The sequence below is a fragment of the Solanum verrucosum genome, unplaced genomic scaffold (assembly GCF_900185275.1).
Source record: "Solanum verrucosum unplaced genomic scaffold, falcon-dt-bn FXZP01000060.1, whole genome shotgun sequence".
Lineage (NCBI taxonomy): Eukaryota > Viridiplantae > Streptophyta > Magnoliopsida > Solanales > Solanaceae > Solanum > Solanum verrucosum.
Window position 1 is genome coordinate 860,271 of NW_026020129.1, and position 26,726 is coordinate 886,996.

At 34.4% G+C, this 26,726-nt stretch overlaps 3 protein-coding genes across 4 annotated transcripts; 1 reads left to right on the forward strand and 2 right to left on the reverse strand.

The window, feature by feature from the left end:
• Positions 1-1,203: 1,203 nt before the first annotated feature.
• LOC125826131 (uncharacterized) lies at positions 1,204-4,255 on the reverse strand. Its single transcript, XM_049505438.1, has 3 exons — positions 4,118-4,255; positions 1,473-1,604; positions 1,204-1,351 (listed from the first exon to the last, which is right to left on the reverse strand). Exons 1-3 carry the CDS (start codon positions 4,253-4,255, stop codon positions 1,265-1,267), a joined length of 357 nt encoding a protein of 118 aa, XP_049361395.1. The 3' UTR covers positions 1,204-1,264.
• Positions 4,256-6,283: 2,028 nt separating this feature from the next.
• On the forward strand, positions 6,284-21,220 carry LOC125826087 (L-arabinokinase-like). Its single transcript, XM_049505387.1, has 29 exons — positions 6,284-6,403; positions 6,478-6,588; positions 7,357-7,464; positions 7,562-7,630; positions 7,760-7,843; positions 8,330-8,406; positions 8,778-8,844; positions 9,060-9,117; positions 9,207-9,274; positions 9,369-9,431; positions 10,385-10,438; positions 10,520-10,622; positions 10,707-10,816; positions 10,916-11,092; positions 11,226-11,398; positions 11,490-11,658; positions 12,932-13,015; positions 13,744-13,869; positions 14,237-14,367; positions 14,438-14,519; positions 15,318-15,405; positions 16,758-16,801; positions 16,902-16,997; positions 17,077-17,153; positions 18,130-18,327; positions 18,802-18,967; positions 19,943-20,014; positions 20,570-20,773; positions 21,084-21,220. The coding sequence occupies exons 2-29, from the start codon at positions 6,490-6,492 to the stop codon at positions 21,204-21,206; spliced, it is 2,970 nt and encodes a 989-aa protein (XP_049361344.1). The 5' UTR covers positions 6,284-6,403; positions 6,478-6,489; the 3' UTR covers positions 21,207-21,220.
• Positions 21,221-22,627: 1,407 nt separating this feature from the next.
• LOC125826130 (AIG2-like protein D) lies at positions 22,628-25,176 on the reverse strand. 2 transcript variants are annotated; one of them, XM_049505436.1, is made up of 5 exons: positions 25,001-25,176; positions 24,260-24,332; positions 23,632-23,724; positions 23,068-23,151; positions 22,628-22,976 (listed from the first exon to the last, which is right to left on the reverse strand). In XM_049505436.1, the coding sequence occupies exons 1-5, from the start codon at positions 25,126-25,128 to the stop codon at positions 22,884-22,886; spliced, it is 471 nt and encodes a 156-aa protein (XP_049361393.1). In that variant the 5' UTR covers positions 25,129-25,176; the 3' UTR covers positions 22,628-22,883. The 2 variants fall into 2 exon arrangements, with proteins under 2 accessions (XP_049361393.1, XP_049361394.1); XM_049505437.1 differs by lacking the exon at positions 23,632-23,724 and having other exon boundaries at positions 22,754-22,976.
• Between the last annotated feature and the right edge of the window lie 1,550 nt (positions 25,177-26,726).

Here is a 26,726-nt window from a genome sequence, read left to right on the forward strand (position 1 = left end):
TGTGTTAGACACATCACTACACAACACACTCACACCATTGTAGTATACATGTGTATAAAGGGATCAATATCTTGAGTAGCTGACAAGAAAAGAAGTTGAAAAAACTCGATAACATTTTTCGCCCATTATTTTAAGTTGTATTCATTATTCAAGCTTCTCATATGGTGATGTTTAAGTCACAGCAAAAATGTTAGTTATCTTGCATTATTTTCAGTTCATAACACAAAGGAGCAAAACGAACTCGGTCCATTTTCTCCCTTTCTTTTTTCAAGCCCTGTAACCTAAAATTGGAGATGTAGAAAAGAAGGAAAATGAGAGGATAAAAGATTCAAAATTACTAGCTTAATTTTTGGAGGAAACTATATGTATTGTCACAAGGGAGCAAATAGTTTGAAAATACATGTAGAAAATGGCAAACTCATATTCACTCCAATTGTTTACATCAAACCAATAAATACATGACATGTGTTTGTACATAAGGTCTTTTCACTTATTTACTTAACTGTATACATCAAACCAATAAATGCATGACATGTGTTTATACATAAGGCCTTTCGCTTATCAAATTACTTAATCATGGTAAATTATCAGGTGCGAGTAAGTTTTTGGCAATTAAAGCTTAAAGTACCAATGGCATAACCAACCAAAAATTATACCACATGCATATTAGAGATCCCAACAACTCAATATTTACATCATCCCTGTACTCCATTTTTTTTTATCTTTCTTTCTTTGCCTTTTTCTTTTTTCCATAAACTAAGTGTATTATCCCGTTTCTTTTTTTTTTTCTTTCTCTATAACATATTTGCAAGAAAAAAGTAAAAAATTTAGAGCTCCATCTAACATGATTCTCAGGGTCTCACGAGAATGTATGAGAGGAACAAGAGGATTCGCACATTGTTAGGCCTAACAAGATTTTTTTCATTCTCAAGGCTTGAATTCAAGATCTCTAATTAAAGGTGGAAGGATCTCAACCATCTCGCCACAACCCATGTTTGTACTTTTTAGATACATAATGATATATGATACTGATAGGAGAGTATTAGCCAATTTAAATTCCTTTTTCATCAAAAATAATTATGCAATGATCTGTAAAACTAATAATGCCTGAAATTTCAAAGAATTGCAATTCTGAACTGTTTTATTTCACTTTCTTTTCTGGTCATTGATTACAAAATGTCAGGAAAAATTACATATTCACACATGAACTTGCAAGTCAGTAAAATTAAATGTATGATAATTAGTCAAGATGAATATTACAAATTCAAAAACTGAGAACTTCACCATCTTCATCATTTGGGAAGGTAACACATTTGAAAACTTTGCATTTTGAGCACAATAAGTATCCCGTCTGCGCAGTAACATCAAGAAAAAACTTATTGGAATTATATTCCATCGAAAAATAATGGAATGTGCGATGATTACAATTCCTAGAAATTAATATAGGAATACAGTAAAAAGAAAACACTTACAGCTCTACATGATGGACACCGACGATAAATTTTGTTAGTCTCAGATTTCACATTGGTCTTCTGACCTTTACAAAAATCACAGAGCAGCCATCCAGTGCCACCACAAGGCTCACATAAGATTCCTGCCTCAACCTTTCAATTGAAAACAGACGGATAAAGAGTTTGAAAGCAGCACACCATCTCAGTAAGCAAGAAACGCAGATGGCAAGAGGTAAAGATTCAGTATCTTAAAATGGAGAGCAGATGATATTATTAGAAAATGAAGTATCTAACCAATGCAGATCTAAACTATCTACCAAGGGTCATTGTAAAACGGAAAGGAAATACACGAGAAGACAAACTGATCAGGAGAGTAATGACATTTCAGAAATTTTAGACTATAATGAACCAGTTGATCTCATCATGTTAGTCGAGACACCAGCAACACTCATGTTAGCATGGTCCAAATAAAAACACATCGCATAATTGTATCAAGATTAAGGAATGAAAGGAGCTGCGTGGAGTATTTTGGTGACGTCCTCCTATCACAGGTTATTAAGAAGAGAGACCAGAGATTTCTATCATCTATCAGTATGGGTTCCCAACCTCCAAGAAATGCATGTTCTTTTCACCTAGTTCACAGCAAAGGGACCATCCTTACAGTTGAAGATTTGAAGAAAAGGAAGATAGCATATATGCATTGCCAGGCTGCAACACGATTGTGGTGGACAGTGTTGTATCTGTTTGGGGAACACTGAACAATGCTAGCTATAGGTTGGGATATGGTGTTTAGCTGGACTTAAGAAGAAGGAAAAGAAGACGTAGAGCATAAAATGTGGTTCCTATGTGGGTACTTTAGAAGGAAAAAAACATGAAAGTTTTTGTATAGAGTAGGAGATGATTTTGTAGGTGGGGGGGCTTGTCGTTGTTCTTATCTAACTTTTGGTGCAACCATAAGCTTTCTAACAATATAGCTGACTGTCTGTTCATTTTCAGAGAGTAATATTTTGTATAGATGTTCTATTTCTTTACAACACTTGTATATCAGGATTTTCCTGAAGTATCAACAAATTATTTTACTTCATAAAAGATATGGTCCAATAGAAGCCTACTTCCTAACTAGACCGAGGCATATGTGCCCTAGAAATTTAGAGGAACCTTATGAAGTATTCATGTCATACCCACACCAAAGTTAGAACATCAGGGTAAACTAATTGTGCAGTAAAAGGTAATCTGAATCAAAATTCAATGCGGAATGCAGAAGTTTCCCTCAGTTTCTTCTGTCTCAGTATCTCCGCGGTACAACTTAGAAATAGATAGTAGCCTCAGGATTCAGGAATAGCTGAGAAATATTCAACTTAAAGAATATCTAGGGTAAAGTGAAAACATGATCCAGTAAGATATGACAGATGGGAATTACACATTCACCAATTACTTTGTACACAAGGCGAGGCAAGCAATGCACAAGGGGAGCTAGAGCTGAGTCAGCTACTGCTAATGAGAATGAAAGAATGCAACTTTGTGATGTAATCTTCAAGCAGTACATGAAAAGTCCATTGAATTAGATAAAGTACTTTCTACAATTTTGTAGAGAACTGCAATTATTTAGTAAGCATAACATAACTGGAGTGTAAAAAAGATTCTTCATGTATTTACTAGCAATAAAATCACATTTAGGATTAAATGGTGTCCCTACTTTAATACATTCGTGTCAAAATTGTTAGAAACCACTTATCAAGAGCAGGTGGAGTCGTCCACGAGAGACCTCTCTATGTCTCATTCCCAAGACCATTGCTTGAAGATCAATGGACATAAAGCCCTAAACTACTCGCGAAAATCTTGGCAGTGGGACGAACCTAACCAGGCTGATCCTAAACTGTTTATGAATGAGCATTCTCTGTTGAATCAGGACAGATAGAGAAGCTGATAACAAAAGTGCAGGATTGGAAAAGTGAGTGAAGGAAGAAGACAAGGGTGGGGGAGAGGAAATATGATCAGATCTATCTCCACCAATAGAGTAGATTTTGTAACAGCAAAACATGATAATGTGGATGCTTGTTCATGATACCAGAGACCTCAACATGTAGGAGGCACAATCATTCAGAGGTGGATAATAACTCTATCACAAAGTAAACTAAAAAATAAGTACAGGTTTGGTTAGAGATGTAGCAGTTACACGAACGAAGTAAAAGAGAAAGATGTCTGTGGCATTACATTGCAAGTGATAGCTGCAGGCACATCAGAGTAGGATGGAGTAAATTGTCTACGGAAATCCCATATCGAGAAGGACCGAATTCTTTATGAATCAACAATTACAGCAGTTCATCTCCCTGGTGTTAAATATGTGTGTTCTTAAGTCATGTGTGTATTGTGTTTGACATGTCTCTTTTTGCTATGATGCAAATCTTCAAATACTGATTTTTAGAGGTAATATCAATAACATTAATTAAATTCCAAATATCATCATTAAATCAGCCCGCTACCCAAAGCATCCCACATTACCAATACAAACACTAGTGGCTGCTTCCACAGCTCGAACCCAGTCACGTGAAGACAATTCTACTGTTGCTCCAATGCTCCGTAATTGAGCAAGAAAAATTACACATACTTACACCAGATATGAATATCAATCACAAATTACATTACATATACAGAATTCTGAATACCTGCTGTTCTACCGGAAAACAACGCACAGGCTTGTAGAAACCACGGAAGGATTCAATAGGCACCTTATCCACCTTCTTTACAATTGGAAAGTTCAACTTCACAGTGCTGTTAACAGCTATGAACATAGAAACCGCCATTGTAGCTAGCTGAGCTAAAGCTTTTTTTTCACTTTCACTGTCAAAAAATCCCGCCTAAAAAAACAACCATAACCACACATTCCTAAAGAAATCCATTCCAAACCAAAAACACCTTTTGAAATGGGAAAAATAAACAAAATGTTAACCCTCAATTTTGAAAATACTACAATATTGCCACTTATTAGAGTTATTAACTCAAATGGTCCCTCAAGTTTTTAGTTTATAGTCTTTCTGTCCTTACTATTATAAATTGTCAAAATAATAAAGTAAAAAAAGGATACAATTCAAAATAATTAAGTTCTACCAGGAAATACGCAGCTGCTACATTTTGGGTGCGCACAAGTTCTTTACTTTTCTATCGCACTTACTTCTTTCATCCATTTTTAGTTGTCATGTTGCGTTTTTCGAAAGTCAATTTGACTAGTTTTCAAAGTTAAATTATATTACATTAATTCGATATCTTAAACAAAAAAATTAGACATTCTAAAACTATACGAAAAGTACTATAAATTGCATTTTTTTGCATATCAATATGATGAAAAAATACATCATAAAATGTTAATCTAAGTTCTTATCGTTTGACTCTAAAAAAGAAAACCAGGACAAGTTAAAATTGACGAAGAGAGTATTATTTATAATAAAAATTATAAAATTAAGTTTTTTTCCCCTTTTAGGGGACTAGGAAAGTCTTATTCTTTTTTAATTACCATGAAGTTTCAAACAGGTAACTAGTATTAATAGGTTAATCAATAAAGGAAATGGAATCAAAATTTAATACTATTTCCTAACGTCCAACTACTTATGGTTGATTAATAGAACGATTTAATTGCTATAAATATATATAACCAAATCAAGCAAAATAAACAAAATGAACCTAAATCACTTTGGCACGTCTTTTCAATTCGGAAATGTGAACAAAAATCACAATACGTACCATATTATATTATATTGTATTGTATTATTTGATGATTGTAATCATTATATAATGTTACACATCAGTAAATTTGAAAAATAAACCTATAAAAAAGTAGAGTACGAGCTAGAACTATCGTAAAAAGATAAAATAAAAGTTAAAATAAGATTATAAATAATAAACAAATAGAAAATAAAAAATAAAATAAGAGAACGATACAACACTAAATTAATGTTATATAAAATAAGATTTTTTATCAGTATATAACGCTATAATTTAATTGTATATACAATAAAATTTAAATCATAATCAAAATAAATATTATATTTTTCTAACAACATAATTTAATATAATAATAACCAACCATACAAGTTAAGTAATCCTCCATAATTTAAAAGGTAAGGGTTAAAAATGCTCCATTACTATGGGATTTATGTTACGAAAAAATAAAAGTACAAGATAAAAGGAGATATAGTAAAAAAAAAAAAAAAAAAAGCTTAGTAGAAAGAGATATATTTTTATTTTTTTGAAACTGATGTGCATATGAAGAAGTCATAAGCCATTATTTATAGAGTAGTTTTTGACCTATCCGCGTAACATAATTTTTTTTTACGAAGAGTGTTTAATTAATCATTTTTTTAATTACTGAAGTAACGTGACATGGCTGCCAAGTGTCCTATTAAATACCAATATGTTTCCACTAAATATTACTCACACACTATAACAAGATATCTATTTAAACTAGTCGTAAGCTATTAACTTGATTGCAAAGCCTAAAATATTATTATGAGACTTTTCAAAAATCAAATGTCAATATTGTATGTTTGTTCACTAGACAACATGATTATATTAAAAAAATATTTTTAGTTAAGCAAATTTTTATTTAAAAATAAAATAATGGAATCCGAGCGGTATCATTATATGATTCTCTCCCAAATTAAATGTGCTGAACTTTTCCCTTTTTATCATATTATTGATCACTTCTCCATTTTACGCTATATTTAAGAAATTATAAATAAAAAAATAATTTTATTATTAACTACAAAAATTTAATTAATATTTTTTCTTGAACTTCTAATTATAGTGTTAACTAATATGAGACGGAAGGAATATACAAACAAATCCCATAAAATTTGCAATTCATTTAACAGATTTGATGAGTCATAATAACAGACACGATAAGGCTGAGATCGTCAGCTGATGTCAATTTTCACCAATTACACATACCCCAACAAGTAAATCTTTCTTTCTTTATTTCTTTCTTGGGTTTAAGAATTTGAAAGAGTAAAAGATAACAATTTTTTTGCAGAGAAATCAAGAAATGGGAACTGCAAGTGTTGAGGAGTCTAAGAAACGCCCTCTTGTATTTGCTTATTATGTAACTGGGCATGGCTTTGGACATGCCACTCGAGTTGTTGAGGTACCTTTGTCTTTCTTTTTTTTCTTATTATCTATCTTTTTAGTGTAAAAATGTGATCTTGATAATACCCTTTTCTTTGTTTTTTTCTGAAATGGTTTTTTAATTGGTGAATTGGGTTGTTCTTGATCTTGTTGCTTTCTCTGATAATGAATTTTGGTTAAAGTTCCATTTTTTTTTGTGATCAAGGGGCATAATTGGAGTTCTTTATGATATTGGGACCCCAAGATAGAATCATTTTGCACATGATTTCATTACTTCGATTATGACTCAGTTGATGAGATAGGAAGGTGAACCAGAAAAGTGGAGGTGGAAGAAAATAACTGGTCTTGATTGGTGACTCTCATTTGACTGTTTCTTGGAAGTGTTAGCAAAAAACCTTAAAAAATATGTATATTTCAGGGTATTTAAACTTCAATGGGCTTGTTAGAGAAGTTATCAGAATATGGGAAATGAGTAATGGTGGAATTGTTTAATTAAGAGAAGCAATTTTTATACAATTAAGGGCACTGTTAAAGTGCAGAAACCTACTTATCCTAACTTATAATTGTAAATTGATGTAGTAGACTGCTGTCCTTATGGTTGTGATGTTCTATATACATCATGGTCCTTCAAGTCTGATCATTGCATAGTGTCGTTCTGCAAACTGTTGGTGCATCAGAAGATCATACAATTGTCCTGCTTGTCAGCTTGTGGTTTAAATCTTGATTTATTGTCTTGCATTATGGAAATTATTTCTGCCCCAATGAATGTGATTTTTCTGCTGCATAGGTCGCTAGAAATCTCATCCTAGCTGGGCATGATGTTCATGTCGTCACTGGTGCACCTGCCTTTGTCTTTACATCCGAGATACAATCTCCTCGACTTTTTCTTCGCAAGGTCTGTTGATTTTCATGCTCCCTCGCTGAAGAATTCCTAATTTGTTTCATTAATGGGCTCTTTTTACTATTTTTTAACATTATGTAACACCTTGCAGGTATTGTTAGATTGTGGAGCAGTTCAAGCTGATGCGTTGACAGTGGATCGTCTTGCCTCACTAGAGAAGGTATTCCCACTACCTTAGGCCCTTTTTGTGAAGATTATAATTCCATTGTAGTTTTTCTTTGTTCTATTGCTAGATGGGATATTATGCTTGACTGGTTTAATCGTTATATGTGCAACTTTGTTGCTTCAGTATTCTGAGACTGCTGTTGTACCACGTGCATCTATTTTGGCAACAGAAGTGGAGTGGCTAAAATCCATCAAGGCAGATTTTGTGGTAAAAGAATTGCTTCTCTTTTTTCAGCAATGACAAATTAAAAGTACTTTGCTGGCCTTCTTTTAACTCAATAAGTTTAATTAGTCACTGGTGTTAAATAGATATGGGAGAGTAAAACTGAATAGAATAAGAATTTTGAAAGGTATTGTTTTCTTTCGGAAGCTTAGCTTAGGTCATAATGACTTTGTCTTAGCACTACTTTTGTGACGTAATCGCTCTTTGTGGAATAAGTATGTCGGAAGTTATCATTTCTTTCTTTCAGAAGCTTGGCTTAGGAAATATATGACCGTGTCTTAGCAGTGTAATTTTGTCCACTGCTCTCCGTATTACCAATATAAATCTGTTTGTTCATAGTTAAACCAGCAATTAAGAAAGGGAATTTTTTTCTCTGATTTCCAAAAATGTGATTTTTGGCTTTTCTCGTTATGCCTCTCCAAGGGATTGGAGGAACTATATGATGTTTATGTCTATGTATTCTGGAAACAGGTATCAGATGTTGTTCCAGTTGCTTGCAGGGCGGCAGCTGATGCTGGAATTCCATCTGTTTGTATCACCAACTTCAGGTTTTCACGTCTAACTCCCTTTTTACTTCATATCTTCTTTGTCCTCTATTTTTTGGGTGAAATGAGAGTGTGTATAATGATACAAAAATGTTTAGGTAAATAAAGCTCAAGTGAAATACGCCACATGCTTCTTTGATTTGAGGTTTAGAACGGGACACACAGATTATACTTCTGATCCTTTTTAAGTCCTAAAAACTATTTTATATATTTTGGATTAATCTTTGTACACTGTTGCACAACATGATGCTATTATTTGTGATGATTCCTGGCGATGAATGGACTATGTCCTTTTGTTGGTTGTCATTATATTCGTCAGTAGATCAAGGTTACACAAATTTCCCTTATATACCTGCCATTATTTTTCCCTGTAGCTGGGACTTCATCTATGCAGAGTATGTAATGGCAGCTGGAAATCATCATAGATCAATAGTGTGGCAGGTGAGATCTGAGAACTTAACCATATCCTGCTAATGTTCAATTTTTAGCTTGACAATGCATTATGATAACTTTCCCACCGTTAACTTTGTCATGCTTGCTGATTAATTGTGAGATGTGAACCTTGTCCAAGTTTTACCTACAGTTTGTTTCAGTTTAATTATAGTTTTCCAAAATTGTGATCTCTGTTCTTTTTGGTGGCTTTATGTATAATGCAGATTGCAGAGGACTATTCTCATTGTGAATTTCTTATTCGACTGCCAGGATACTGTCCAAGTATGTTGGTGTGCTGCGTACCAAAAAGTTGTTATATACGTTTTTTCTTGTTCTTCATCAACAATAGGTCAATTGCTTAATTACTGCAGTGCCTGCTTTTCGTGATATAATTGATGTGCCATTGGTTGTAAGGAGATTGCACAAGTCTCGTAAAGAGGTCAGATAACATAATGTTCAGTCTTTATTTGGAAGAGCTAGAATAATTGGAAGAATATGTATCTAAAGACATTGGTTTATTGTCACTATTGTAGGTGCGGAAAGAACTTGGAATTGGGGAGGATGTGAAGGTTGTTATCCTGAATTTTGGTGGACAGGTGAGTCTACGGATCTCTTTGACTAGGTCATCTAGTAAATATGTCAAAAGCATTAAAAATTTGTCTAGAAACTTTGGCTGCAGACTGAATTTAGTTGCTAGCTTTGTTTCCCTTTTCTCCTTGACAATTTTCCAAGTTATCTTATCATCATGTTCTTGTTTGTTTTTCCTTAATCAGTTGGACTCTCATATTTAATTTAAATTTTAATATTGAAGAGTGGTTCAACCATGATTGGTTCAGCCCGTGGTCTTGGTGCTTTATAGTAATCGATATTGATTTGCTAATTTCAAAATTTAGTAATATAGTTTGATTGATAGGAGGTAAACAAAGAGTAGTTTATCAATATTTCCATTATACCCGTTCCACAAAAAAAAAAGCACATACAACAAGTAGAGTTGTCAATAACAGGATGATCCTAAAACATTTTCAGGTTGACGGAAAACTTAATAATAACTTGTGAATGAAACATTCTTCCTCTTTCCCATTTGATGTTTGACTAGTTTCAGACATTAGTTTGACTAGAGTATTAGAAGCAGTAGTGGAAGAAAATGTTACAACAATAGTTAAAAAGTTAATAACATTAATTATTAATCTGGTTAGTTAATTGTACTTGAGTTGTTGTGGAAGTTGTATAAAAATGATATAATTAAAGCAATGGTATGAAATAACTTGCGATATATCCCAAAACAGGAAGAGTGTTGTATAAATTGGGAAAGTTTGTCTTGTCCATTCTTTTTCAGTTCATTACCATTAACGATAAAATGGGTAGTTTTGGAGTAAACAAGATCTTATTTTCGGCATCTCAAAAGTGTGAGCGAAAGAAAAAACATCTAGGACAGAGGGTATATCAATTTTGTCATTCGATATTGTCTTACACATCTTCTTCTCACTAATAGAAATATCCTATAATTAACATATCAGTACTAGAAGAATGCTCCTATTTTCATTTGCAGCCTGCAGGTTGGAAGTTGAAGGAGGAATACTTGCCAACTGGTTGGTTGTGTCTGGTATATGATCTCTTGAAATTTTAAGCACACGTATTATTTCCTTACACGATTTAATTTGACGTCTTTCCTGTCTGTATTCAGGTTTGTGGTGCCTCTGAGAGCGAGAAGCTACCTCCAAATTTTTTAAAGCTTGCAAAAGATGCATATACCCCGGATCTAATGGCAGCATCAGACTGCATGCTAGGTTAGTTGCATGTTGCATCACTGAAATGCCCAGTAGAAAATTAAGCTGTTCCAATAAAGCCTTCTGAATATTCTTCTGTTCCAGGAAAAATTGGATATGGTACCGTCAGTGAGGCCCTGGCGTACAAGTTACCATTTGTATTTGTCCGTAGAGACTATTTTAATGAAGAACCGTTTCTCAGAAATATGCTTGAGGTAGAGTATATTAGCACAAGCTTCTTTCTTTGGTTATTTTTCTTTATTACCTCAAGGTTTGGTAAACATACTGTAATTAAAGCCTATAATTTTAATTAGTACTATCAAGGTGGTGTTGAGATGATCAGAAGGGATTTGCTTACTGGACATTGGAGACCTTACCTGGAACGTGCAATGACTCTGAATCCATGCTATGAAGGAGGAATTAATGGTGGTGAAGTTGCAGCTCGCATTTTACAGGATACAGCTTATGGTAAAAATTACACGCTAGACAAGGTAGAGTTGTATTCACTAAAAAAATTATTCCTCATCTTGTCTATTTTGATTAAGAATTATCCATGAGCTAAACTAATAAATTTGTAAATTGTACCCAGTTATATACTAAGATTTGCTATTATATAACTTTTAGCTGAGTGGGCCAAGGAGACTGCGTGATGCCATAGTTCTTGGATATCAGTTGCAAAGAGTTCCCGGAAGAGATCTCTGTATTCCAGATTGGTATGCAAATGCAGAAAGTGAACTTGGTCTTCGTACAGGATCACCTACTGCTGTAACAGCTGAAAACAACTCTCTAGCAGACTCGTAATTCTTCTTTCATCCCATTAGTTCAGCATTTAACAGAATAACTTCTGAGTGTTAATAGGGGTTAATGTTTTTGATTTTCTTCTCTTAGATTTTCTCAAGACTTTGAGATTCTCCATGGAGACTTTCTTGGTCTGTCAGATACCTTTAGTTTCTTGAAGAGCTTGGCAGGATTGGATGCATTGGTTGATTCCCCAACAAAAACAGGAAAGCACACCATTAGGGAGCAGAAAGCTGCCGCTGGTCTCTTCAATTGGGAGGTCTTCTTCATTTCATGCCAAACTCTCTTATGTAATTTTATTTGTCACCCCAGCTTCTCTACCTTCATAAGGTAGGGGCAAGGTCTGCTCACACACCACCCTCCCCCCCCACTTGTGGGATTACACTGAGTTTGTTGTTGTTTGACTAACCCTGCAACTTGTCACCCCAGCTCCTCATCCTCACTTCCATTAAATCTACTGCACCTATCAATACCTTAAAGAGTTTAAGTTATATACCGTCAATATAATGAATTTTACACCAACTAGTGATCTGTACTTGTTGTAGCAGGTAAGCTGTCTTGCTTTCAGGATTTCAAATCCCACATTCTAAGAGGCTTACCTGTAGATAATTTTTTACACTCAACAGTGTGTATACCTAAACTCACCTCAAAATGGAAATACTAACACCAAAGAGGGAAGTAAAGGAGAAGAAATGAGAAAGGGGATAAACAACAGAATAGAGGGAGAGAGAGAGAGAGATGATCCACGTAGCATCATATAATGGTCTATTCACACCCATTGAATAAGGACCTTTTCAGACTACCAACTGCAGAGGCAGACAATATTGGGCAACCAGTGGCAAGAACAGTCAATGGGAGGTACTAAAGAATAAAACAGCGTCATGATTTAAAACTTGGGTTCTAATACCAAGGTTGATGTAGCAACAAAAGGGAGAAGACTAAGAGTCAAGGGGGGAAATTTAATAAATAGAGAATTCAAACTCAGAACTCATGGAAGTAGTATAACTTTCCCCCTTAGCTAAAAAGATAGTACTAATAGTTCTTATCTCTAACTAAAAGATAAGATGGTCTCTTTTTGATTGAAAAATCTCTATGTAACAGAAAGATAATGATAGTACAGTCCTTTTTAGCTACATCAGGAAGTTGAAAATGATTTTAATTTAGGTATCATGTTTCATTCCCCTTTTTTTGGAGAATGAATAAGCTAATGTAATCATTTTACTGTCATTAGCATATTCCTTTTATCTCGATGCATCCTTGGTCCACTAAAAGTTGCTTCATCTCTGGAATCTCGAAATTTGTCTTAAAATCTATTTTATGGGGAAGAGAGGATCTTCTTGTGTGCACTAAGCATGTCCGTGATATAGTGTGTTTCCTTCTGGAAATACTTCAGTCACTGTTCCCTTAGTTTCTTCTTAATATTTAAAGGTGACTTCCCTTAGTTTCTTTTTAATCTTTAAAGGTGACTTTTCCTAATCTTGTTGAAGGTTTCTGTCATACCTGGCTTACTCGCCTAAACTTTCTATATATAGGAAGACATTTTTGTTGCAAGAGCACCTGGAAGGCTAGATGTCATGGGTGGAATTGCTGACTATTCTGGAAGTCTTGTTTTACAGGTATCCTATTCACTTCTTTTAATTCTTTGTGTGATGCCTATTCTTGTTTGTTAGACCGAGTGTCGTCTCAATACATCCAAACTTGTCTGATGGATAGGTTCTAGTTCTTAGCTTCTCTATCTAAAGCATGGTCTCGGAAATGGGCCAAGCATGTAGCTTGAGCTAAGATTTCTCTATGGCTGTCTAATTCAGCTTTGAATTTGTATATGGTTGCTAATTCATTGACCACTTAGTTGCTCTCTGAACACCCTTTTTGCATTTTGAATATAATTTAAAACCAACCTTTTAAATGTTAGTCACTTTGTTGCTCCATTTGAAGTAGTAGGACATTTTATTTCAGTATCATTACTTTCTCCTTTTCGGTGTTATATAGCATTTAACAATTTCCTTGCATAAACACATGCCAGAATAGTCCACAGCTGTCTATGCACTATGCATGTGGCTGTTGTGGTTATACAAACATGTTAATTGTACATATTAATGCTCAATTTCTTGACTTCTTCGACCTTGTTACTCCACAACTGAGACATTCCAATTTTCTTTGTTTGCCTACCTGTTGTCTATTTAATGTTATCTCGTTATTTTTTTTCATATGCATACTTATTGAAGGGTCATTATTTGCTTTTACTTGGCATGTGTGCTTGCTGAAAAGGCTTGAATTGTTAAGGGAGGTTCGGTGAAGTTTAAAGACTAATGTTTTTGTTGTTCACTTAATGTTGTTGCTGCAGATGCCAATTAGAGAAGCCTGTCATGTTGCTGTTCAAAAGATTCACCCCAGCAAACAGAGGCTTTGGAAGCATGCTCTGGCTCGGCAGCAGGACAAAGGACAAGGACCCACCCCTGTGCTTCAAATTGTATGAATTTCTCACTGTAGTTACTTCTTTGAAGTATATGATTAGTGTTGAAGCTGGTTTCTCGAAACAGTTGGCTGTTCTCGTCTATTTTAACTTCAATTAAAGGGACCGAGTCGTGTGTGCAATTTTGGGGTGTACTAGAATCTCTCACACTTACAGACACGCGAAGAAATTGCATCTCTCTTTTTGAAATGTAGTACAGATTCTTCAGAAGTGATTGTTTTGGTCTGTTTCGATGTCGAACTGAGTAGCAAACTAGCTGTTTCAAGTTCTCAGTATCAGAAATCTGAACAATTGCAATACTCTAGCTGTTTTGACTGCAATCATTACCATTCTCTTGAAGCTTTACCAATTTGCGCCACAATAGGTGTCATATGGTTCAGAACTGAGCAACCGTGGTCCAACATTTGACATGGACTTATCCGACTTCCTGGAAGGGGATGAACCCATAACTTATGAGAAAGCAAGGCAGTATTTTGCCCGAGATCCTTCCCAAAGGTTTATCATTCTCCCCTTCTACATTTTCCCTACTTGAATGTCTGTTATACTAACTTCAATCCAATTTTAGATGGGCTGCATATGTTGCTGGCACAGTTCTAGTTTTGATGAAGGAGCTTGGCATACGCTTTGAGAATAGTATCAGTTTGCTGGTCAGTCCAACTCCATTACTCATGGCCTTGTTTTCTTTTATTCTGTCTATATATCTATTACTTGAATAACTGAAATTACAGGCGACGGTTCTACGTTTCTCTTCTATGCACTGCCATTCAATGGTGATACAATCTATTGCCTTGGTTTACTCCATGTATTCCTTTTAATGTAGCATACTGTTAGTTTGATTTTTGCTAAAACCTCATTACAATAGGTAACATCTCCCTTAACATCCTGATAGCATGAGCTGCTTACATACACTAGTCTCCATTTCATGTGAACATAAATTTCATCCTAATGATTATACCACACCATAATATCCACCCATATGACATAGATCTCACAGTTACCCACAATATTTCCTTCTGATCTGTCAAACCCTCTGATGGTGGTTGCCTCAATGGGCATTGCATCGGCAAAGTAGCTTTGGCAGTGTAGAGGTTGGTAGACTACCTAGCTACTAATATAGGTATTTTGTTCTGTTTCATTCACTTTTACGCGGATAATGGTGACTACCCTTTTTTAATGACGTAATATATGGTTTTCCAACGAATGTCACCTATACCTTTACAGAAAAATCCAAATAAGGGAGATGAGTGTAATATCATTAACCACAAGAGAGGTTATTATTATGATGTGATCACATGAAAGCCAAGGGGAGGTCTTTGAAATTATCTCTTACATTTATGATTTAATAATTGGTGTCTTTCTATTATCAGATTTGAAGTTCTCAAATTGCACAATTGAACAAGCAAAGTTTAAATAATCTATGATGACGCTCCTTTATGAACTTGCAGGTCTCTTCTGCTGTCCCAGAAGGAAAGGGTGTGTCATCCTCTGCATCTGTGGAGGTTGCTAGCATGTCTGCCATTGCTGCTTCTCATGGTAGTTACTCTTTCCATTTAATTTGTATAACTATGCACATGTTATAATGAAATATGTACTTATTTGTCAAGAAGAATCATGTAAAGTAGACCATAGCAATGCTAACTTGTACTGGGTAAGAGTGTGTGCACACACATGGACGGTCTACTCCCCCCTTGGTTTAGGTGCACAATATGAAATGATAGTAAAATAGGAAGGAACTGACGACAGGGAGGGGGGAGTTTGTAAACATCTCAGGCATGAACAAAGGTTACTTCATCTCAACAGGAGTTCACCAAGTCCAAGGAATGGCCCAACTAAGACTAGAAAGTGTCCATTCGTGTCAATGAAACACTACTCATGGTCGTCTATGTTAGTAATAGCCATAACGACTTCGAGTGCAGCTAAAGTTGTATCTCCAAGAACTGGAGTATAAAAATGATAGGATTAATTGTCACGTGATACACATTGTTGCTGACAGCCTGCTAATAACTTTTTGTGTGAAGCATGAAAGCATTCATGAAGCCTGGTTGACATCCTCAGGGGCAAAAATCTAGTTCATATAAAATGCTTCTGAAAGTTTAGAGCAATCAATGCACTTAACATAGTGTACATTAAGATGTCTCATTTCTTTTTACCCCTTTTTTCCCTCACAGCTCTAGTCGCATGCTGATGATGTTACTCCAAACTATCTTTTCTTATGCTTGATTCTGAGTAACTAATTCCCTTAATTCCGTGTTTCTTTCATTTGCCTTAAAGGCATTCTGTAGACATAGCCTTTTAGATTTTTCTTGGAACTTTATGAGGTTCTCTCTTAAATCTTCATCAGTTTACAACTTCATCAAAAGAAAAATCATCAGCTTACAATTTTATATTGGCCAAGGGTGTGGTTGTCAATATAAGTTAACGTGAAAGAGAAACAAAGAGAGAAGAAAGTTGCAGTAATTACAAATACAATAATGGCCCTAATGACTAGTGACTAGGCAATTGTTGAGCAAAACATACAAAATCATGAACTTGGTCATGAAAATCTGAACAACCTGGAAAAGAAAATTTTAATTAATTCTTGTCTGTCCCTGAAAGATTAATGTGATACTGCCTTCCTATTTTCATGACAAAATATCATGAGTTTGGTAAAGGACATCTACCTGGACCACCCCTACCAAAATAACCAGGGAACTACTCTCATTAGGAAAAGGTGTGACTGGTCCCGTATTAACTCTTCTTTTTGCATGCCTTTGTTTAGGCTTCCTAAAAGAAGATATTAAAGTTTTCTTTGGTCCAACGATGTATAAGCTCCCTGTTTAATTGATCCATAGTAATTTGAACACTTTCTTGATATTACCCCATAATCTTGCGTTCTTGCTTTCCAGGGTTGAATATTATCCCAAGGGAGCTTGCATTATTGTGCCAAAAGGTATTATTTCTCTAGGGCTTCCAATTGATAATTTTTATCTTCCAATGGTTTGATGTTCGCTAGTAGTGCAGTACCTGATTAGTCAGTCTGTTGATGATAGGTAGAAAATCATGTAGTTGGAGCGCCATGTGGTGTAATGGATCAGATGACTTCTGCATGTGGTGAAGCCAACAAACTTCTAGCAATGATTTGTCAGGTACTGACCCAATAAATTGACAAAATTTTACTGAATTGGTGTTTAACGAATGACTTAGATTAGTTCCCTATTATTGCAGCCTGCAGAGGTGTTAGGTCTAGTGGATATCCCTGGTCATATAAGAGTATGGGGGATTGATTCAGGAATAAGGCACAGGTATCAGTTTTAATATTTTCTGTACCTTTTTTACCCTCTTTAGAAGAAAAACAACCTTGCTTGTCTAGCTTCAGGGATCTGATTAATGGATGCCAAGCTAACATGCTTTGCACTTTTTGCCGAAGCTGATTTAATTTGAGCTCATGCAGTATTTTCTTGCACTAAAGATGCATGCTCCATTGAACTTCATTGTCGAAATTTCGAATTCCCCAAAATCAGTTTCTTTGTATCTGATTTGGTTAAAGCCCTTCATGTCTTCCATGATTGAGTGATAATCATCTTTAAGTTCCAGAACGAAAACCCAATCAGTTGGAAAGTAAAAGGCCGGTTAGTCCAATTTTGTCATCGAAACATTAGGAAAATACTGCATCTGTGAAACATTAATAGGGAAAAGATGATCAAAACACTGGATTGAAACTGATATGAGAATTATAGTAGAAAGTATACAAAAATAAAATAAGCAATACAAGATATTTGACCTGGTCTGCGTGTGCTGACACCTCCAAAAAGAGTGGATGAATATTCCCATTCCTTCGAAGGATACCAACCCTCTCAATCTCACAGTACATTGTTTTCTGGTAATCTCTTTTAATATTTGATAAAATTGAACCATCAAACTGCCACAGCTCCAGGAAAGCTTGTAAATCTTTAGGATTGCCTTTGAAATATTGAATTTCAGTGCAAATGCAAGTCACATTAACGTAATATAAAATTCCTAAGAAAGAAACCAAATCTTCACTGTGGCTGCATGCGATGGTGAAGATTGAGGAAACTTTGTACTGCTTCAAGAATAGCTACAGGAAAAAGCATTGATACTAAATGCATTGACTAGTTACTAGCTCTTTCTTAAGCTTCATTGATTTGACATATTTAGCATAAACCAGTTACTCACTTTATGTTTTGTTGATGTGCAAAACATAAATATGCACTTTCTCCTTCTCCATCCATGTTTTAAGATTTACCCACCACTGTGCAGTGTTGGAGGTGCAGATTATGGATCTGTGAGGATTGGTGCCTTTATGGGCCGAGAGATTGTCAAGTCTATTGCGTCAACACTATTGTCACAGTCCTTGTCAACCAATGGCAGATACCCTGATGATTCAGAGGAAGGTGGTGTCGAATTACTAGAAGCTGAAGCTTCATTAGATTACTTATGCAACCTTTCACCGCACAGGTAAAATCATGACACTGGTAGTGCTAGAAGAAGAAGGGAGCATTTTTCATTTCCATTCTGATTGTTATTAGTTCTTTCTCAATGCATGTGATCTCTCCTCTTTTTCCTGTTTTCCTCTGCACTATTGGCTGTTTTCACTTCTTTTTGCTTAAATGTTATTCATCTGTAACAGTCAGCAAGCTTTTAGATTGTGCTATCATGCCCCACACACCCTGGGCCAATTTTTACCATACATGACTCCCTTTCTCCTCCCATTCAAATTCCTTTCTTGGTCAAAAAGAAAAACATGTTCTCCTTGTCCTCCACAATGAATTCATCCATACTTTAACTATGGTGAAAAAAAATAAAAGATAGATTGTTGACACAAATAACAATAAGAGCATCATGTCTTGGGGATGCTTGGCTTGTTTGTGGCTGTTCCAATCAGATCGATCTCTTGGTTTGTATAATTCATAAATGGTATTGCTATTGTAGATACGAGGCTATGTATGCCAAGATGCTTCCTGATTCTTTAATTGGTGAGTCATTTGTTGGAAAGTACTCTGACCACTGTGATCCGGTAACGACAATTGACAAAACACGTAATTATGGGGTCAGAGCAGCTGCCAGACACCCTATTTACGAGAACTTCCGTGTGAAGGTTAGTTTTCTTGAAGTGGCCAATTTGTGATTGACATATTTGAAGCAATTTTTTTTTCTTCATATCCTATCTACAGTTTTACTACTATTTATTTCTTGTATAATTGAATGTCTTTAGATTATGGTGTCCTGGTTTCTGGACGTTCATAGGATTTTACGGATTATGGAAATGATGACCAATTTATATTGTCTCCATAGTTGATGGAGGAGGACATTGTCCCGAGTCTAGGCGATTCATATCTTTAGGGGAATGAAGTAATTGAGTGGTTTGAACTTTTGTCTCATTACAATTTGCAAGTGTTACTGCACCTCTGAAACATAATAGGAAATGCAAAGCCTTGATCGCCCATTATTTCTTAAAGAAAAAGATAGAAGCTACAACAAACAAGCAACCAAAACACAATATAAACAAACTTAAGCTAGACATCAACGTTACAAGATGGAGAGCTGATTACATTATGGCCAAGAAATTGAAGACTGAAAAAATAAAGCAAAACATTGCAGAAGAACGAAGAATAAAAAAGATAGAACGACTTTCGAAACTGGATTTTATTAGAGAAGTATGAGCCAGGAAATCTGTTAGAAGAACATTCAAGGAAGAAGACAATTATACAGGGAGAACTGGCTCCCTAGACAAGATATACTTGGATACAGAGGTGCAAATGCTTATTGCTTCAACGTGAGGACAAGAACACAAGGAAATACTCGTCATCAGCACTTGTGGGTTTGCTAAGTTTAATGATACCCTCCCCCCCCCCCCCCCCCCCCAAAAAAAAAGAAGAAGAGAAAAGCTAGGAATCACTGTTTGGACCTGAAAAGATCAAGGAAATTGCCAGTTTGTGTGGACTTCTGTTAGACTTGGCATATGCAATGGGATGAGAGAGATATTTTAATGTTAAACAAGATTTAAACTACTTATCAACTTAATGTGCAGAATATATGTGATATGAGTGATGCTTTGAAATATTGATGACAGGCCTTTAAAGCGCTGCTAACATCTGCGACTTCAGATGATCAACTGACTGCTCTTGGAGAACTATTGTATCAGGTATCTGGATATATAACCCATCTTGTATTTCCCTTTTTTAGTTTCAGTATTCCAGTCTCTGCCCTGTCAATGCTCTGGGATAACATGTTGAGCTGGGGTTCAAAGGCAAGAGCAATCATAATTAGCTTTTCTTTATTACTGCTTTTCTCCTTGTATTTTCGAAAAGAAGCAATTCTGAAGGAAGAATTATAGTAAGGTTACAATTAAAATTGGTATTTTCTTGTTGTAAGAAAGATTAATCTCCTAATCAATAAGTCTCATTGAAGGATTGCTTGAAGGTCATTCTTGGCAACAATCTTATAGCGTTGATATGTAGAGAACCTCAGATCCGCAATTAAGCCAGAGGGACAACAAATTGAATCAAATACAGAAAGCTTGTTCTGAAACTAATACTTATATTTTTTTGGTTTACTTATAATACAGAAACTCCTGATTTTCTGTTTAATGATTCTCCCAATTTACAAAGGATCAAAGATATTCTCAAAAGCTCATATTTTTATACGAATCTGACATATCACTGTAAATTTATGTCTTTCTATTGCACTTTATTTGCAGTGCCACTACAGTTACAGTGATTGTGGACTAGGTTCGGATGGAACAAATAGGCTCGTCCAACTAGTTCAAGAAATGCAGCACAGTAAAGCATCAAAATCTGGAGAAGGGACATTGTATGGTGCAAAAATTACAGGCGGAGGATCTGGTGGAACTGTGTGTGTAATTGGCAGGAATTCGCTTAAGAGCAGTGAACAAATTCTCGAGGTAATTTCCCTCCCTTTTAATGGCATGTCCATTCAAAGTTACTCCATATTTTGGATAACCATTACTATTCCACCCAATTCAAGAAAAGGATCACCTTCTATACGTACTGAACACTTGTAGAAACAGTAAGTTGGAAAGGTAGTTTTGTAACACAAAAGATGTATTCTTTGAAACACGACGGATTGAAAATGTGTTTTTTCTTCAGCTGAATGAACCTTCACTGTGTAAATTTTTGGAACTCTCCTATTGATGATATAGATTTAGCATAACATCAAGGCTTTTTTTTTTGCCAACTATTTTGGATGTGCAGATACAACGCAGATATAAAGCTGCAACAGGATATTTGCCTATTCTTTTTGAAGGCTCATCTCCTGGCGCTGGAAGGTTCGGCTATCTAAAAATTCGTCGTCGCAACCCTCCCAAGCAGAATTAAATTCTGCAAATTAGATTTCAAGACTTGAAAAAAAAAGAGTAACATCATTAGTAGAATTCCACTGTGTTAAACTTTCTATTCTGAACTTTCACATATATAATCTGAATTTCCACTATATCTTCAATAAAATGCATTATGGTGAAAAGTCTGTTGAACTTTTGTGTGATGTTTTTTAATTATAAGTGTTTGTTTTGAAGATGTGATGCTAAGTATTCTCTCTAGTTGATCTTTTAAATGCTAGCTAGAGAGGAGACTATCAATGTGGAAACATGTTTCTCTTCATTTTCCTCATTCTCAAGGAACTTGAATTTTCTCGAGAAAATATTTTTCAAAAATTGTGATTGAAACATGAAAAAGTTGAAACTGACGACAAGGGGGTAAATTTGACCCCAACTATTACTCCCTCCGTCTCATATTATAAGTCACCTTTTCCATTTGCACTTGCATTAAGAAATAAGGTAATTTTACCCTTATGCCCTTATTTAATGTTTGCTTATGACAATTTTGTAATAAATGATGAAATGTTAGATTTCAAAAATATAAATGCATTTGGATGACTATTTAAATTTTACTTTTTGGAGCCAAATTTTTTCACCAATTGATTCAAAAAAAATAAAAAATCAAGTTTTTTCCACCTCAATTTTCTTATATATTTTGTGTAAAATGTTTTTTTATATTTCTATATATAAATTCTTAAAGCAAACATGACAACATCACAAAATATTCAAATTCCATTACTTCTAATTGATCTAAATTTTCCTGTTGAATCTGATGTTATTGATAATGAAATTAGACGACAAATGAATAGTTCGTCAAATCATTTGTTTTTTAATTTAAATGGTGCATTACTCCTTTATTTGAATCTTGATTTTTCTCAATTTGGCCTTCACATATTTTGGTTGAGTCTTCTATTTTTACATCCTTTGAACTTTTTGAAATGTCATCTTCTTTGATAAAATTTATTGAAGCTTCAACTTTCAAGATTATTTTTGAATTTTTTTCCATCTTTTATTTTTAATTTGCTTGTTGATATTTTTTTTCAAAATCAGATTTTATAGAATAAGTAATGAATAAAGAAAGTAGTTAATTAATGAATGAAGTACTCTCCCAATGAAATTAATTACTTGTAGATTTCCTAGGTTAGTCAAAGTAAATACATTTTCAAGATTAATTAATTAATCAATCAAGGGTATAATGGGCAAAACATGGTAATTTATGCATAAATTTTATAAAATGACATATATTGTGGTCCAAATATTTTTAGAAAAGGATGACTTATAATATGGGATGGAGGGAGTAACAGATTGCAAATTTAGACTGTTTCCCTTTTTTCAAAGCTAAAAAGGAGAAATGTATATCATAAAGATGTGGTACATATAACATTAACCAAGGGGAGGGAAAAAACGAAAATGACAAATTTGAAAAGCCAAGAATTTAGAAGAAAAGAAATGGTAAATGTGATCAGTCACATCAGGCACAAATAACACCATTTTTGTTTGAAATTTGTGTGTATGCTGACTGAAATTTTCACAAGATTAATTGCTGTCACTTCCTGTCCCAGAAGGAAAAGGCAAGGGAAACCACTGCTTATAATACAACAGAAGTAATAGAGTAACAGTACTTATGCAGCTCAAACTGAATTACATGTTGAAGCAACTCCATCGCCTATAGTAGGATTTATATGCTGCCACTTTGGTTAGGTTGCTCCAGTTCTTCCAGAAACTCCATTGTCATTTTCATGAAGCTTTGCTTGTGCAATCGTTCCCATTCCTTTCAAGGCATTTTTCATATAAGTACGAGAACTAGCTTTTACAGGATCATAGTTAAGAAGAGAAGCAACTGATACAAGATCTCATATTACCTCAAAGTCCCATTCCCCAAACAAATTTGGGTCACTCTGGTCAGCCCAAATATATGCTTCAACCATTAATGTATCGGAACTGTCCTGCAAAAAGCCAATGACATCTCTTGTGAACCAGATAAATACATTACAAATAGGCAACTGATTTCAACAGGCCTCACATAATGTTGCTCCAAAGACAAACTAGATATTGGAATCAAACTGATGAGTAAATACCCAGAAGTGCCAAAACTATCTGAAATAGGTGGGAGAACTAAATGAATCAAACCTAGCTATTCCGGTCCATTTATGCCAACCATGATGTTCTTAAACGAACTAAAAAGCAATAGGCAAGGATATCACTATGACTAGCTGGTTGTACCTATGAAGTTGTAATCATCTATAGTCGATAATAAAGACCTAAAAACCTCCACCTCCCAAGCACACTAGACTTCTGCCTCCTAGTCAACGAAGAAACATTTAAACAATAAGATAAACATGGATAAGGTACAACTACTCAAAGAGCACTCAAGCATTCTGAGATTTGCCACTGCTATAACAAGAACAATTTCAGTGTATCAATACCATCAGGGAAACATCAACAGTTTTCCTTTCATACTCAACGTCCTCAAATTTATCCAAGATATCCAATTCCGGAACAGTGATACCTGAAAGAACCTGCATTTTGTCAAAACAAACATCAGAGATCAGTAAGAGGGTCAGATCTTACATTTCCCGTTAAGATCTCAATGAGAAGGGATTGCAAGCAGCAGTTGTTCTTACTCCTACTTTTTAATTGCATAGTACATGGATTGATCTGAAGTTCCTGGACCTCAATATTGGAGGTCACTCACATTTATGCACCAAATCTTCAATTTTATGTGAATGGACTAGTATGTAAGCTATGCTCTGAGTGACCTTCAGCAGCCACTCACTGGATGCAAGTAATGCATATATGTAATGTTATTGGGAGAACTAAATCAATAGTATGGCAATTATTCCACTTTTAACAACAGAATTGTGATGAAAGTTATGTACTTTTAAGTAAACTTAAGTTCCCCAATGCCAATCAATCAATTCACTTTTCATTAATCTCACTTTTAGATGATAATTAAGTGATTCATCGATTTAGCATATCTGGAACAGCTATGACATAGTACTTTTGAGACATTGTAAATTCTCTATGACAACAAGTGAAATATGTCAAACAAACCTTGCCATTAACTTTCTTGTTTTCTACAGGTAGAATGGCCGGATAAACACACCCTTTGATGCTAAACCTATGGCTGAAGCAAAGCAAAGCAACATAGTCAATGCGTAGAAAATCTATCACTCTATTACTTAAAGAAACAACAAAATCAACAGACATTAACGTAAACACTCAAAAATAAAAAATAAAAAATCTCATTAACTAGAATTAGGAACTCCTAGTAAAGAACAAACAAACAGAATCCAGGGATATCTCAATGCAAAGTAAGATGTACTTATAAATGTTACAATTGTTAACATCTACAACATGATATTTTCAAGAACCACAACTAAGAACATGTTGAAACTTCGATACATTAAAATCACAATTTTCTATCTGATTCATCTCAAAATGAAGAATATCCATACACATTTTGAAGAAACTTTAACATATAGTGTTTTCACTATCAGGTTTCTAATTTCAAGATAAAACAATTCCAGATATCAACTGAAAATCAAATTTCAACATCATTTTACACCCATAAGCTAAAAGGGTACACTAAAAATGTCACATTTATTGAACACTAATCAAGATTCATTCACTAGAACTCTGCAGATTCCAGAATTTCACTCTTTTAAGTATTTTTATCCCCCAAAAAAATAAAATCTTTTACTGTATTTGATAAATTTAAATAATACCCACAAAAAGATAAGAACACATTTATATATACAAGAAGAATGGAAAACAAGGAATAAAGAAACGGACAAGTTGTGGAGAATCGCAGGTGAAGAAGGTGGGACCCGTTTGAGGAGAGCACGAACGACGTCGTCAGCTAAAAGACTGCCGTAGACGAAAACATTGAACAAGGATTGTGGATTACTGGCAGACGCCATTTTTTGGGATTCCAGGCAAAACGATGTTTTTGATTTCACAATTCTGACTTTTGTTTGAATCTACAACGTCACTTCATGTTTAGCTAATAATTGTACTAATTATGCTACAGTATTGTATCGTATTTTGTTTTGCACTCTGTTTGGATCATTGTTACTCATTGTTTTATAATGTACTATATTGTACTCTATTGTATTGTATTATAAGATAAATATAATGTTTGACTAGACTGTGTTGTTTGTTGTTATTTAATAACATTTTTATTGTTTAGTTTGACTGTATTATACTATATTGTAATTTATAAATTTACTAAAATATCCTTAATTATTTTTTGGTAGGAGGTTTGATTAGAATTAAATAATATAGGGTAAAGGGTAAAATAGTATTATGAAATATTATGTAAGGACATGATTGGAAAAAAGAAATTAAGTAACAATGGGAACACACCGAATCAGTTGTTCCATAAAATGAGGATTTCATTGTTACGTAACAACAAAATTTAACAATACAATACATTTTAAGTAACAATCAAACAAACATTATAGGTATGAGAACGATACAATACAATATAATGGACAACAATGATCCAAACAAAGTGTTAGGGAATGTATATGACTTTTGGAGTAGATTGTATTGTTGTATTTAGTCTCGGATAGAATTTGGGTTGCATTCTCAAATAATGTGACTCGTAGATAACGCCTCATGGTGCTTCGAGCACAATATGTGATTCTCACCCTTTTTGGTACCCTTGATATCGGATTTGGTTTAGAATGTCAAAGTTTGGAGGTGCGTCGCGAAATTGGGATTTTGGAGAGAATTTCAAAGTTCTTTGTCATTACATAATATCATATATCTATAATTTAAATAGCTAATCTACAATAGATACATGTATCTTTGTGAAAAATATGTTTAGCAACATACCTTTTTCTTCTTGATTGCTAGGAAAGTAAGGTTTTCTTTATTATTATTTGTGGATATTTGTGAGTTCAAGTGCTCACAAAATTATGTTGTGAGATTTTAATATGTTATGTGTCAAAAATTTGATTTTAAATATCCAGTTGTGAACAGTTCCATTCAGATGTCATCTACTGCTTAGTTGATAATTGCATTAATTCTTTGTAACTGCATACTATAACCATAACAATAATTATGGTTCAATTCCAAATAAGCTGGGGTTGGTGATATGAAACTTAAGCAACAGTAATGACTACTCTGAGACAAAGAGGAAATACATTCATGATACTAACAATTTTAGGGTTCATTTTAGACATATACATGATACGTCATACTATAATAAAAACAGATTAACGGAGGTTCATAAGAAAAGAGTTGAAAGTCTTCCATTTGAGTTTAGTTAATTATGTTCTTCCATTGGAGTGTTGTTGTTCGAGACTTTTTGGTATCTTCTTTAATGTCTGATGTTGTTCTTTATAACTTTTTGAAATTTAGCAAATTTAATTACTTCTGACCAACTATTTCTATAGATATTTTCTTATACTTCTTTCTTATACTTAAAATCTTCCATCACTCGTAATTTTTCTATACCAAAAACAACAATTAAAAAATATAGCACTTTGACTTAAGATAAAAATATTCTTTA

Bases quoted from the DNA above. Each gene is read 5' to 3' on its own strand.
- LOC125826131 (XM_049505438.1), bottom strand. From the start codon at position 4,255: ATGGCGGTTTCTATGTTCATAGCTGTTAACAGCACTGTGAAGTTGAAC. The intron at 1,605-4,117 runs GTATTCAGAATT...TTCAATTGAAAG, and splicing joins GTTTTCCGGTAGAACAGCAG to GTTGAGGCAGGAATCTTATG. The intron at 1,352-1,472 runs GTAAGTGTTTTC...GTTACTGCGCAG, and splicing joins GGTGTCCATCATGTAGAGCT to ACGGGATACTTATTGTGCTC.
- LOC125826087 (XM_049505387.1), top strand. From the start codon at position 6,490: ATGGGAACTGCAAGTGTTGAGGAGTCTAAGAAACGCCCTCTTGTATTT. The intron at 8,407-8,777 runs GTTTTCACGTCT...TTTTCCCTGTAG, and splicing joins GTTTGTATCACCAACTTCAG to CTGGGACTTCATCTATGCAG. The intron at 13,870-14,236 runs GTATGAATTTCT...GCGCCACAATAG, and splicing joins CCACCCCTGTGCTTCAAATT to GTGTCATATGGTTCAGAACT.
- LOC125826130 (XM_049505436.1), bottom strand. From the start codon at position 25,128: ATGGCGTCTGCCAGTAATCCACAATCCTTGTTCAATGTTTTCGTCTAC. The intron at 23,725-24,259 runs GTTTGTTTGACA...GACAAAATGCAG, and splicing joins ACAAGAAAGTTAATGGCAAG to GTTCTTTCAGGTATCACTGT. The intron at 23,152-23,631 runs GTATTGATACAC...GGCTTTTTGCAG, and splicing joins CTGTTGATGTTTCCCTGATG to GACAGTTCCGATACATTAAT.